The sequence below is a fragment of the Chiloscyllium plagiosum genome, unplaced genomic scaffold, assembly GCF_037043375.1.
Source record: "Chiloscyllium plagiosum isolate Xiang-an unplaced genomic scaffold, Cpla_swu_hap1 HiC_scaffold_16, whole genome shotgun sequence".
In the NCBI taxonomy this organism is placed as follows: domain Eukaryota; kingdom Metazoa; phylum Chordata; class Chondrichthyes; order Orectolobiformes; family Hemiscylliidae; genus Chiloscyllium; species Chiloscyllium plagiosum.
In genome coordinates, this window is record NW_028270154.1 from 41,771,351 (window position 1) to 41,784,352 (window position 13,002).

A 13,002-nucleotide genomic window follows, 5' to 3' on the forward strand; every position below is an offset into this window, starting at 1 on the left:
TGGAAGAGATCAGACATATTTTATCAGCTGGAGGGAGGATGAAGCTACTCTCCCGCCTTCTACAATATTCTATCCAAGTTCTGAACTCTTTTGCTGAATATAAAGATCTACCACAAACATTTTCTATTAACATGTTAGATTTTCTGCAGTGATACCAGGAGAACAGGGAATATACCAACAATGACTGAAAAACACCTGTAATCTCTTTGCAATAATCTCTTTGCAATCTTCATTGATGTTATCTTCTTACCTCATTCTTTAGTTTGCCAAGTTGAACATCCAATACCCTAAATTTTATTCTTTTCATATTTGAGAGTTAAGTGTTTGCAAGTGTTAATGGGTAGGAGGATATATTCGCACATTAATATTTTAATTCAATTGGTTTTAGCACTAGAACAAATGACTTACAGGCTTAAATCAAGATTACATGCCTGGGTTAATTCTAACAAATTGTATACAGTCAGGTATGTACTGAATGAATTACATCATATTCTTTTTAAAAACTCAAAAAAGCCTTATGGTCAAACAAGGAGAGAGAGAGAAAAAGGAAAAAAAAAAGTTTGTCCTGTCTTCATCTGATCATAACAAGAGCAATGATGGCATGGGTATTTAACAAAAATGTGAAATTCCCTTTTCAAAGGACGTGTAGTGGTGGTGACACTTTATGCCAACTAGCACAGGGTCTTTGAACAAATCAGGTTTACATAAGGTTAGGGAGGGGAGAGAAATCATAGGAATACTGAAATCACCATGCTTACTGGTGACAAACATACTGAATTAGAAATCAGGAATTTTAGTAAGATGGCAATATTAAGTTTTCTGCCAAAAAGGAAATGGAGCCACAAACATAGGTTGGTATGGAGTAGAATGACAAGTTTACAATCAATGTGATTTGGCCTAAGCCTATAGCTGTGGGATGGGTGAGTCAAAGAGACTACTAAGGAATTCTGGAAGTAATGGTGAAGGAACTGATAGGAGAGAGAGATTGCTACAAATGGTTTGGTGACAACTGAAAGAACAACAATATAACAAAGCAAAGCACAAAGGGAAAAGAAAATGTGGAAGACTGTTGTATTATCTACCATTGAATGAAGATTGAGGAGCACAAGGGGAAACTTGCAGAAATCATAGTCAGAAACTGTCAGTTGTGACTTGAGGCCACTTGGAAACAACAGCGGCAGCAATTTGTTTGGAGAGGAAAGACAGTCATGAATTTACTTAAGTAATATGTTGAAAAACTTAACAAAAGGAGTAGAGATTAACAGCAATTTGCAATGACTTGGGAGTTAAAGTCTTATTTTGAGTAGATGTTGGCTATAGTTGTTTTGGAAAGCGAACAAAGCCAGGGGAGAAAAAAGCATTGCCAATGTTAGCGAGCATGGAACTACTATGTGAAATTGTGTGATCACTAGTATTTTTGCACAGTCATAGATCGAGTCAGAGGGACAGCACGAAAGCAGACCCCTTGGTACAACTTGTCTATGCCGATCAGATATCCTAAACTAGTCTAGTTCCATTTGCCAGGACTTGGCCCATATCCCTCTAAACCCTTCCTATTCATATATCAATCCATGTGCCTTTTAAATGTTGTAATTGTACCAGTCTCCACCACTTCCTCTGGCAGCTCATTCCATACATGCATCAGCCTCTGTGAAAAAGTTGCCCCTTAGGTCTCTTATATCTTTCCCCTCTCATCCTAAATCCATACCCTCTTGTTCTGGACTCCTCCAACCCAGGGAAAAGACCTTGTCGATTTACCCTATCCATGCCCTCATGATTTTATAAAACTCTATAAAGGCTACCTCTCAGCCTCCGACACTCCAGGAAAATCAGCTCCAGCCTATTCAGCCTCTCTCTATAGCTCAAACCCTCCAACTCTGGCAACATCCCTGTAAATCTTTTCTGAACCCTTTCAAGTTTAACAACAATATCTTTCTTATAGGAGGGAGACCAGAATTGCACATAATATTTCAAAAGTGGTCAAACCAATGTCTTGTACAGCCACAACAAGATCTCCCAACTTTTAATACTCAATGCTCTGACTAATAATGGATAGCATACCAAACACCTTCTTCACTATCCTATCTACCTGAGATTCCACTTTCAAAGAACTATGAACCTGCATTCCAAGGTCTCTTGATTCAGCATCATTTCCCAGGACCTTAGCATTAAAAAAGGTGTATAAATCCTGCCCTGATTTTCCAAAATGCAGCACCTCACATTTATCTAAATCCAACTCCATCTGCCATTCCTCAGCCCATTGGCTTGCTTGATCAAGGTCCCGTTGTACTCTGAGGCAACCTTCTTCACTGTCCACTAAACCTCCAATTTTGGTGTCATCTGCACACATGATCATAACAGCAGGTGATTACTCTGAGTGAGACAAACACAGAAGGCACAGACAGGCTACTTTAACTCAAAGAAAATATTTTGTTTTATTCTCAGATCCTCACGCATTAAACTGCATTGTTTCATTTCTCAACTACATTTCTTTGTAACTTTATTTCCATCTTTACAATTTGCTGTACTTCAGAAGGTTGTATCAGCAGCAAACGTTGATGTACATACTCTGATCCTAAATTCAAATCATTTATACAGAACCAAAAGACAAGACCTAGTTCATACACATGGGTTTACCACCTGTCACCTCTCACCAAAAAAATGTGTTGGTTTTTGTTCCTACTTTGTTTCATATCTCCCAACCAATTACCAAAATCACTTGTGTCTCCAATTCTGTGCATTTGCAATATTGATCAATCTTGTGTGGAATCTCAGAAAATACCTCTTTTCTACTGTCCTACTCTTCACACTCTCCATCTAAATCTGAAAGGTAAAAACAATGACTGCAGATGCTGGAAACCAGATTCTGGATTAGAGTGGTGCTGAAAAAGCACAGCAGTTCAGGCAGCATCCGAGGAGCAGGAAAATCAACATTTCGGGCAAAAGCCCTTCATCAGGGTTATTAGGGAAAATCTATGCCTGCCTGACTTAATGGATACTATTCCTGATGAAGGGCTTTTGCCCGAAACGTCAATTTTCCTGAACTGCTGTGCTTTTCCAGCACCACTCTAATCCAGAATCTAAATCTGAAACCACATTATGGTACAATTTGCAATGACTTTGTACGAGTGCAGGACACGGCAGTTTCAAACAAACATCAAGCAATTTGAGGAAATTGTGAACTGACATGCAAATCGAAATTGAATCAGAGAAACATGGAGCAGTGAAGTGAAGATACAGTCTAAGAAGCCTTTCATTGACAACCATCACAGAATGAGAAGATGAGTGACTGGGGAGTGGAGGTCGGAAAGGCAGCATTGAGTGGTCGCAACAGAAATGCTGACAGCAACTTATGATCTCAAACAAATATAAAGCCTGAGCTTCCAAATGCAATTACAATTCAGCAGGGCTACCAAATAAACATAAAACCTAGAAACAAGAAACGTATGGCTTTTCGGCGTGAGGGGGAGAGGGTGCATGTTGGTGTAAGAGGTATAACAAAAGAAATCCATGGCTTCCATTGTATGAGAGGCAATGACCTTTCACAACTCACACCAAGACAGCCCAATACTTTCTCAATACAAAACCAAACTACTGAAAAATACTCACAACCTGGAATGACAACAGAAAATGGTGAAAATGCTCAGCTGATACAACAGTACATGTGGACAGAGAGCAAGGGAAAGGGTAAGAGAAACAGAAACAGAAGCAGAGTGAACATTTTCAGTCTGTTTCTCTGCAAATGCTGCCAGATCTGTTGATTTGCAAAATTTCCTGTTTAAACTGATCGAGATGCTTAGTCTTATATTTGAGACACAAAGGGCCATTCTGAATGCAATTGAACAGATCGTGCAAGACGTACAAAAGTGAGCAATCAATCATGAGCCATAAAGGACCCAATGACCAGGAAGCAATAAGCCTCAAGACTGAACATTAGAAATGAAAATCTCAGTTACATTTTTAATGTGATAATAGAGAGATGCAGAGGAGTATTAGGGAAAATCTATGCCTGACTTAATGGGTACTGTCAGAAGAGGGATTACACTTTGTTAGGTCAGAGAGATGTACAGCACAGAAACAGACCCGTCAGTCCAACTTGTCCATGCCGACCAGATATCCCAACCCAATCTAGTCCCACCTGTCAGCACTCGGCCTATACCCCTCCAAACCTTTGCTATTCATGTACTCATCCAGATGCCATTTAAATATTACAATTGTACTGGCCTCCACCACTTCCTATGGCAGCTCATTCCACACACGCAAAACACTTTGTGAAAACATTGCCCCGTAGGTAAGTCTCTTTTATATCTTTCTCCTCTCACCCTCAAACTATATCCTCTAGTTCTGGACTCCCCCACCCTAGGGAAAAGACTTTGTCTATTTACCCTATCCATGTCCCTCATGATTTTATAAATTTCTATAAGGTCACCCCTACACCTCCAATACTCCAGGGAAAACAGCCCTAGCCTATTCAATCTCTCCCTATAGCTCAAATCCTTGAACCCTACCAACATCCTTGTAAATCTCTTCTGAACCCTTTCAAGTTTCACAACATCCTTCAGATAGGAAGGTGACCAGAATTGCATGCAATATTCAAAGGTGGCCTAACCAATGTTATGTACAGCTGCACATGACCTCCCAACTCCTGTACTCAATACTCTGAATTCCTGAAGAAGGGCTTATGCCCGAAACGTCGATTCTCCTGTTCCCTGGATGCTGCCTGACCTGCTGCGCTGTTCCAGCAACACATTTTCAGCTCTGATCTCCAGCATCTGCAGACCTCACTTTCTCCTCAATCCTCTGACCAAGAAAGGAAAGCATACCAAACACCTCCTTCACTATCCTATCTATCTGCAACTCTACTTTCAAGGAATTATGGACCTGCACTCCAAAATCTCTTTGTTCAGCAACACTTCCCAGGACCTTACCATTAGATATACAAGTCCTGCTAAGATTTGCTTTCCCAAAATACAGTAACTCGCATTTATCTGAATTAAACTCCATCTGCCACTTCTCAGCCCACTGGCCCATCTGATCAAGATCCCGTTGTAATTGGAGGTAACCTTCTTCACTGTCCACTACACCTCCAATTTTGGTGTCATCTGCAAACTTACTAAATGTACCTCTTAAGCTCACATACAAATCATTTATATAAATGAAAAGTAGAGAACCCAGCACCGATCCTTGTGGCACTCCACTGGTCACAGGCCTCCAGTCTGAAAAACAACCCTCCACCACCACCCTCTTGTCTTCTATCTGAGCCAGTTCTGTACCCAAATTGCTAGTTCTCCCTGTATTCGATGAGATCTGACCTTGCTAACCAGTCTCCCATGAGGAACCTTGTCAAACACCTTACTGAATTCCATATAGATTATGTCTACCGCTTTGCCCTCATCAATCCTCTTTGTTACTTCTTCAAAAAACTCAATCAAGTTTGAGAGATATGATTTCCCATGCACAAAGCCATGTTGACTATCCCTAATCAGTCCTTGCCTTTCCAAATACATGTAAATTCTGTCTCTCAGGATTTCCTCCAACAACTTGCCCACCACCGACGTCAAACTCACTGGTCTATAGTTCTCTGGCTTGTCCTTACCATCTTTCTTAAATAGTGGCACCACATTAGTCAACCTCCAGTCTTCCGGCACCTCACCTGTGACTAATGATGACACAAATATCTCACAGCAAGAACCCAGCAATCACTTCCCTAGCTGCCCACACAGAGTTCTAGGGTACACCTGATCAGGTCCTGGGGATTTATCTACTTTTATGCGTTTCAAGACATCCAGCACTTCCTCCTCTCTAATATGAATATTTTTCCAAGAGGTCACCATGTATTTCCCTACATTCTACGTCTCCATGTCCTTTTCCACAGTGAACACTGATGCAAAATACTCGTTTAATATCTCCTCCACATAAAGGCCGCCTTGCTGATCTTTGAGGGACCCTATTCTCTCTCTCGTTACCCTTTTGTCCTTAATGTATTTGTAAAAACCCTTTGGATTCTCCTTAGCTTTGACAAGTAGAGTTATCTCATGTCCCTTTTTGCCTTCCTGATTTCCCTCAAGTATACTCCTACTGCCTTTATACCCTCGATTCACTCGATCTATCCTGTCTATACCTGACATATGCTTCCTTCTTTTCCTGAAACCAAACCCTCAATGTCTTTAGTCGTCCAGTATTCTCTATACCTACCAGCCTTTCCTTTCACCCTATCAGGAATATACTTTCTCTGGACTCTCGTTATCTCATTTCTGAAGCCTTCCCATTTTCCAGCCTTCCCTTTACCGGTGAACATCTGCCCCCAATCAGCTTTTGAAAGTTCTTGCCTAATACCATCAAAATTATCCTTTCTCGAATTTAGAACTTCAACTTTTAGACCTGATCTATCTTTTCCCATCACTATTTAAAACTGCATTGACACAAATTCTCAAAGAAAGGTATTTTTCAATCACAAGCTCCAATCGCACAGACAGGGTGCTATCATAACTGGCAAAATTGTTTAATACAGAAATAGCTAGGTTTTTGAAACATGTTTATCAGTAAGAACATGGTAGATCATTAATTGTTAGAAGGAAGTCTTCGGAACACAAAAATGTTTAAGTTACATCTTATTGCATTACTCATTTTTTAGGTTTACTATGTCAGCCTATTTCTAAAGTCAAGTCAATTGAATTAAACCTCTCTTCAGTTCAGGGTGTAACAAACTACATCTGTGAACACTTAAAAAATTTGAAGTTGAATTTCCCAACATGCACAATCAAGTTCTCTAGTTTGAAGCACAGAGATATTTCCACTCATTCTATGAGAGTTGTGAGCTTTATTTCTCACAAAAACTCATAAACTGAAGAATTAGTTTGTGAAACATGAAAAGCCAAAACTGTTGAAAGTAAAGTATTTGCAGCTCTTTTTCCATTATGAATTTCTTTGATGAAATAACAACCTCCTTGGACTTTTAAGTATTTAGGAAACAAAATTAATCCTACATCCGAATGACATTCTCTTGCTTTGTAAAATCTTGAATAGTATTTTCTCCCCCGCAAGCTATTACAAGTTAGCCAGAAGGCTTTCTCATTAACTTACCTACTTTGTGGAATGCTTCCAACCATAGCAACAGCATTTAAACTTTTAACATGCTAGAAAGAAATGTAATTGGACACTTATTGGGGTCAGGAAAGTGCTGATGCTCACTGTAATCCCTCAACAATTTTTCATTTACTTTCAATCACCACAAAAGGCTTCACATCATGTATATCTCATTACTGTGTGCCAATAAATATTAGTAGGAAATTCTATGTAACCAGAAAATAATACATTCAATCAAAATTAATGCTGTTTTACATTTACTCTTTACTGTAAACAATAAATCTGAAGCAACAAATGAAATTTGTCTGCAGTTATATCTTAATTAACTGCAGACAAATTTCATTTGTTGCTTCAGATTTATTGTTTACAGTAAAGAGTAAATGTAAAACAGCATTAATTTTGATTGAATGTATTATTTTCTGGTTACATAGAATTTCCTACTAATATTTATATCTTAATTACAAAGTTAAGTGACAAATAATTATGCCAACTAAAACAAATCTTTTCAAGGGAAACATTTTCAAATATCTTACCTTATACTTTCTCTCTTTTTCAAACTGTTCTTCAAATAACTTTATTTTCTTTTTGATGTTCTGAACTTTTTTAGTCAGCTGCAATTGAGCATGCTCTTCCTTTTCATCATTGGAATCAAACGATGATCGTCGTGGTCTTGAAGTACAATTGTAACAGCAAGGAAAGAAAAAAATTTCATTTGCAAAACAGAAAAAAGATATTTTCTAAATCTAGATGGCTTCTTTAAAAAAGCTTGTTTTTAAAATTACATGGTATAAATTTAGAATGCTGCTTAAAAATTATACAGGACATTTACAGAACATTTCCTAATCATCAAAATTTTTTAAAAAATGAATACAGCACTACCAATTTTAACAATCAGACCAATTAATTCCCAAGACAGTTTATATATAGCATAATAGGAATATGAAATATGGGTCTCTATTCACCTGGAGGTGAGGTGAAATGGACTGAAGTGCATGTGTAGACATGAACATGTTAATGAGGACCCCAATAATCAAACAGCCCATAAAAATATTGCCATAGTTTGCATATAAATCAGTTACTTGAAAAAAGAATACTAACGCTCCAGGAACTGTAACTCATCTTTGCTCTACATCTGGTCAGTGGTCAATAATTAAACGGAATCAGCAATTTGATTCCAAAATGGACTCAACTGGCTTGATTTTCCCAGTTCTATCACAATGTCAATATCACCCTCAATTTTAAGTCAGGAACCCAAAGTGGCAAAGGAAGCCAATTAAACTATCATTTCCTGGAGGACTGTGGGCAAAGCTATAGAATCCTCCAGGAAAACTACTGAGGCAGGTAAGAGGGTATCTCAAAACAGATACGTTGTAGGCATGGAAAAATTTGAAACAACATTACTGTTATCAAGAATCAGGTCATCACTGTGGAAGGGTAATGCTTTCTCAGGATGACTTATGGCCACTCTGGAACTATTGGATTGCAATGGATTTGTGCTGGGGGAATGAAACGGAACATCAAAGCTCCCAAGCCCTCTTCAGAATACCATCAAAAATTACTTTAATGGGGCTCAGCTGGTGGACCATCACCTTTTCCCCAATTGTTCTATAGTGGGCCTAACTGGATTCCTGTCAGTCCCAGTTTGATTCCACATCCAGAGATCACTAGTGTAGGAACACATCAGATGTTTGAGTGCATAAATTTGTTCCATCTCCTGTCTTCTCACTCTCATCCACAAAACGCCACAGCAATGTTGTGGCATTTGAATGGGGGAGCAAGTGAGAAAAACTAAATGTTCATTTCTGACTGTGATTTAGCGGCTGGACAATATGTGAAATGAAGAACTGAATCACTTAGTTGTGATTATTCTAAAGTTGAAAAGAACCAGAACATAATTTGGCACCTTCAAAAGAGGGAAGAATGTGAAACAAGCTTTATTAGAACACTACTCCTTCATACCTAAAGGAGGAAAGTCCTTTCAAGGAAGAGGTTTTTGAATCAGATTCATGTATAAAACGTTGACTGTGACCAAAATTAAGGTAACGACGGCACAACATAGGTGGTGGGTCCTCTTCAAGGGGGTGGCTAATCAGTCTGCCTGCTTGTGGTGAAAGTTGTGCCTCTCCTAATTCATGTTCATATTCATCCTGCCATGATTTAAATGCAGGAACAGGATCTAAAAAAACAAAACGAAAAAAAACTTAGCAGATAATACTTGAACAAACTCAAAATTAATGGATGATGTTGTAACATCACTAATAGAAATCAAATCACTACCAAGAAAAATTCCAATAAGCCAATGTATTTTTATTTCAGTGGAGTACTAGTTGTCACATGAGCAGAATGTGTTCCTTAAATCTCAGCACATGGTTCTTCTATTTTACCCAAAGAAAAGTCCATGGGAAAAGATTGTTGGGGGATTGTTTTTGATGTCAGGTAGGGGAACAGGGAAAGGAATATACTCTTCAAACTAACAGGCTTCTGCCAATAGAAGCTTCCCCCATCCAAAATAAAAGTATTTATAAAATTACCAGTTATCTTATTGACTTGACAGATTTCTCAAAACAAAAGTGAGTGGGGATCACTACCTTAAAAGTTAAAATTTTCATTTTACCGTAGTTGGAACTGTATGATATAAGTTCCCACATGGCAATGCAAACAGCACAAAACAGCACTTTAGTTATGGCATTTTGTATTTTTCTTTCTGGCTTTTGATTATTGCATGTTTTCATTTACCTTATCTTCAATGGCTGCCCCTACCATTTTCAATACAACTCCATTCAAGGCATTACATTAAATAGAGTTGCATATATTTTTGAGCAAGGATTTTGATCAAACACAAATCTGGATTAATATATCTATTTCAAACCTTGTTGGGACGAACTGTAGCACATCCTAAAGGCACCTCAGCACAATGCTGCAATATATATCCATATGATTCAACCATAATTATTACAGCACAGGAAGTGCCAGTTGGCTTAGCTATTCAACTACAAACTAGGAGTCGTTGGGAGGCTTCAGTTTGCCTTTGTCCCTCCGTAAACACAAAGTGATCACTTGTGGTGGTGCAGTAACATAGTTAGTGCCTAAAAAGCCAGTTTAATAAATCCTACATAAATTTTATGACTTAGCCAGGTGTAACAGTCCGAAGCACAGGGTGGATGTTTTCTTACAATGTGGAAGAAAACAAAACCTGCAAGGGTTTGGTCTTCATTTGACTTGCAAATGGTTAGTTCAGAGCATTTGGCAGATGGTCAGAAAATCTTCAGCACATGTTCAAAGAGAATGCATGGGAAACTGTATCATTGCTATAAACTTACAAGTATTTTACTTACCTCAAAAAAAACTCATTAATATTATTTTTTTGGAAAGACAGTCAAATATGCTGTTTATTTACAAGCTTTAGAAAAATCTAATCTTGGTGAATTCATAAAAAAACTGTTTGGCTACATTTAATTCATTGATTGCCCCTATTTTTACACAATGTATTAACTTTCTAGATATTTCTTACATTAAAATTGAAACTGAGTAAATAAATTTACATTATGTGGGGGGTGTGGGTGTTCTCTTCTCAACTTTCCCTCCTAGTGAGCACATTAATTAACAAGAATGGAACAGACAAGTACTATAAGATCACACTATCGGTTGTTTTTCCATCACAATCTTTTAATGTTCATATTTAAATGGAAACTCTCCCAACTGACTTAAATTCTGGTTGCCACTAGAGATCTTACACTCCCATTTATATGTAGCATTTAAATGCCAGCTTTTCTTTCAAGAGTTGGAATAGTAAAATAAAATTTGACAGCAAAATCATCAGAATGATGGACATTTGCAAAAAAGCTCATTCAGCTCATCTGGCCACAGCCAGCAGACATGTAGCCCCCCAATCCAATTTCTCATTTCAGATATTAATCTGTAACGCTGCAGGTGTACTTCAAGGGCTTAAAGTGAAGTGAAAGGTAATATCCTTAAAAAGCTTTTATTAGCAATGAAATAGCAATATTTCTGACAGAGCTAACACAATGAATTACAGTAGCATGGTTATATAGCACTACTAATAAAACATCCCAAGGTACTTCACAATATAATACTGTATAAATAAAATGCCTCACCAAGCTATGCAAGAACATATCAAGGTCAACAATCAAGAACTTGCCCAAACAGGTTTTAAGGAATGTCATAAAGAAGAGAGGTGAGATACAGAAGCACAGGATTGGAGAGAGGGAATTCCAACCCTTGGGCCCATAATACTCATGCCTTCAAAAATCATGACGAAGCAATCAATCAGGAATGCTCAAAGGGCCAGAATTAGATCAACAGGTTTACAGAAGCAGAATAAGTGGCACTGTGGAGCAAAATCTAACTGGAATGCATTACAATACTTCAGAACTGTGATATTTGAATGGAAATTCTTTGTGATTCCAGTCTAGGCTTGTCCACAGAGCATGTAATCAAGAGTCATGCTTCAAACAGTTCTGGAGGAGACAACACAGTCAGAAGAGTCATCTTTTGGTTGAGTTATAGTCAAATATTACACCAAAAGTCTCACTTATCCTCTTAATGAAATAATATCCTTATATGAAATAAATATGAATATTTTAGAATCTATTACAGGTGCACAATCCTTTATCCGAAATGCTTGGGACCAGCTGGTTTTCAGAATTTTTCGAATTTCAGAATAAATAATAGTTTGATGGTGAAATTTTAAAAATAGTTTTACCAAACAGCAGATGTACCGAGAGTAAAACGGACCCTGAAACAGAATTGATGCTGGGCCACGCCCCACGTCACATCCGAGTAACATGCATCGGGTGGGTGTGGAGTTGGGTTAACTATTTGTACAGCAAATAACCTTGTTAATGAAAAGAAACTTCATGAAAAACCTTCAGATTTCAGATAAAGGGTTGTCTACCTGTATTAGCGATAGGGTAATGAGACTTAGATAGTTATAATATGATTGAACAGAGTCAACATAAAATTCACGAAAAGGAGATGGTGTTTGACAATTCAAATAGTTTCTCAGATTTGCAACTAGCAGGATGGATAAATTCGTAAACAATAAAAATCCATGAGGGAAAGCAAGCAGCAAGAAGGACTCAAGAGGCTACTAAGAAAGAAAGACCAATTAATGATAGTTGGTAAGAATTTGAGATGCTGAATGTATTGACAGAAACACAAAGTTATCAACTGCAATAGGAAAAATGGAAAAGCAATTTTAAAAAATGAAACTGGAAGATGAATTCCCACCCTAAGTGCATTGTGAGTCAACCTACAGCACGTGGACTGCAGCAATTCAAGAAAGTAACTCACCACCATCTCCAATGGTAACAAGGGTCATGGAATAAATGCTGGCAAGCCAGTAATGCTCACATCTCACTAATGAATAAAACAAAAGTTGGTATTGAGGGGTTTTGGAATCCTTGTATACAGATCACAAGGTAATTAGAAAAGCAAATAGTATTTCAGCCCTTATTAAAAAGGAATTTGAAATACAGCAAAGACTACTAAACAAAAAGATATCTAAGGCCTGAGTGAGATCTGACCTAGACAAATATGCGCAGTTTTGTCCTTACTTGGGGAAAAATATGCTTGCCTAACAGGAGTACAAAAAAGGTTCAATAAGAATGGTATTCAAGTTAGGGTGTCCTACAAGAAGAAATTGAACAGACAAAGCCACTCAATTGTAGTGTGTGCCTCAATGAGATAATTTTAATTCTTTTGAATCTTGACAGAATATTTTCCCTGGCTCAGTAGCTCAGATCTTAAGGATTAAGTTACAAAATAAGGTTGTCAGATATTTTAAACCAGAGATGAATGGAAATTTGCTCATTTCAAGGATTGTGAATTTTTTGGAATTTTCTATCCCAGACGAGTTGATAGGTATATTCAAGACAGATATTGCCATACTTTTGG

The 13,002-nt window shown here is 37.8% G+C and overlaps 1 protein-coding gene across 4 annotated transcripts in view; it reads right to left on the reverse strand.

Annotated features, from left to right (window-relative positions):
• The window catches only part of LOC122556631 (protein FAM13B-like), a 113,846-nt gene that overhangs the window by 23,720 nt on the left and 77,124 nt on the right, over positions 1-13,002 (reverse strand). For all 4 annotated transcript variants that reach the window (XM_043703563.2, XM_043703564.2, XM_087995328.1 and 1 more), the window contains 2 exons: positions 9,046-9,262; positions 7,620-7,755 (listed from right to left, as the gene is read on the reverse strand). In XM_043703563.2, coding sequence (XP_043559498.1) covers positions 7,620-7,755; positions 9,046-9,262 — 353 coding nt within the window. The remainder of the gene's footprint in view (positions 1-7,619; positions 7,756-9,045; positions 9,263-13,002) is intronic.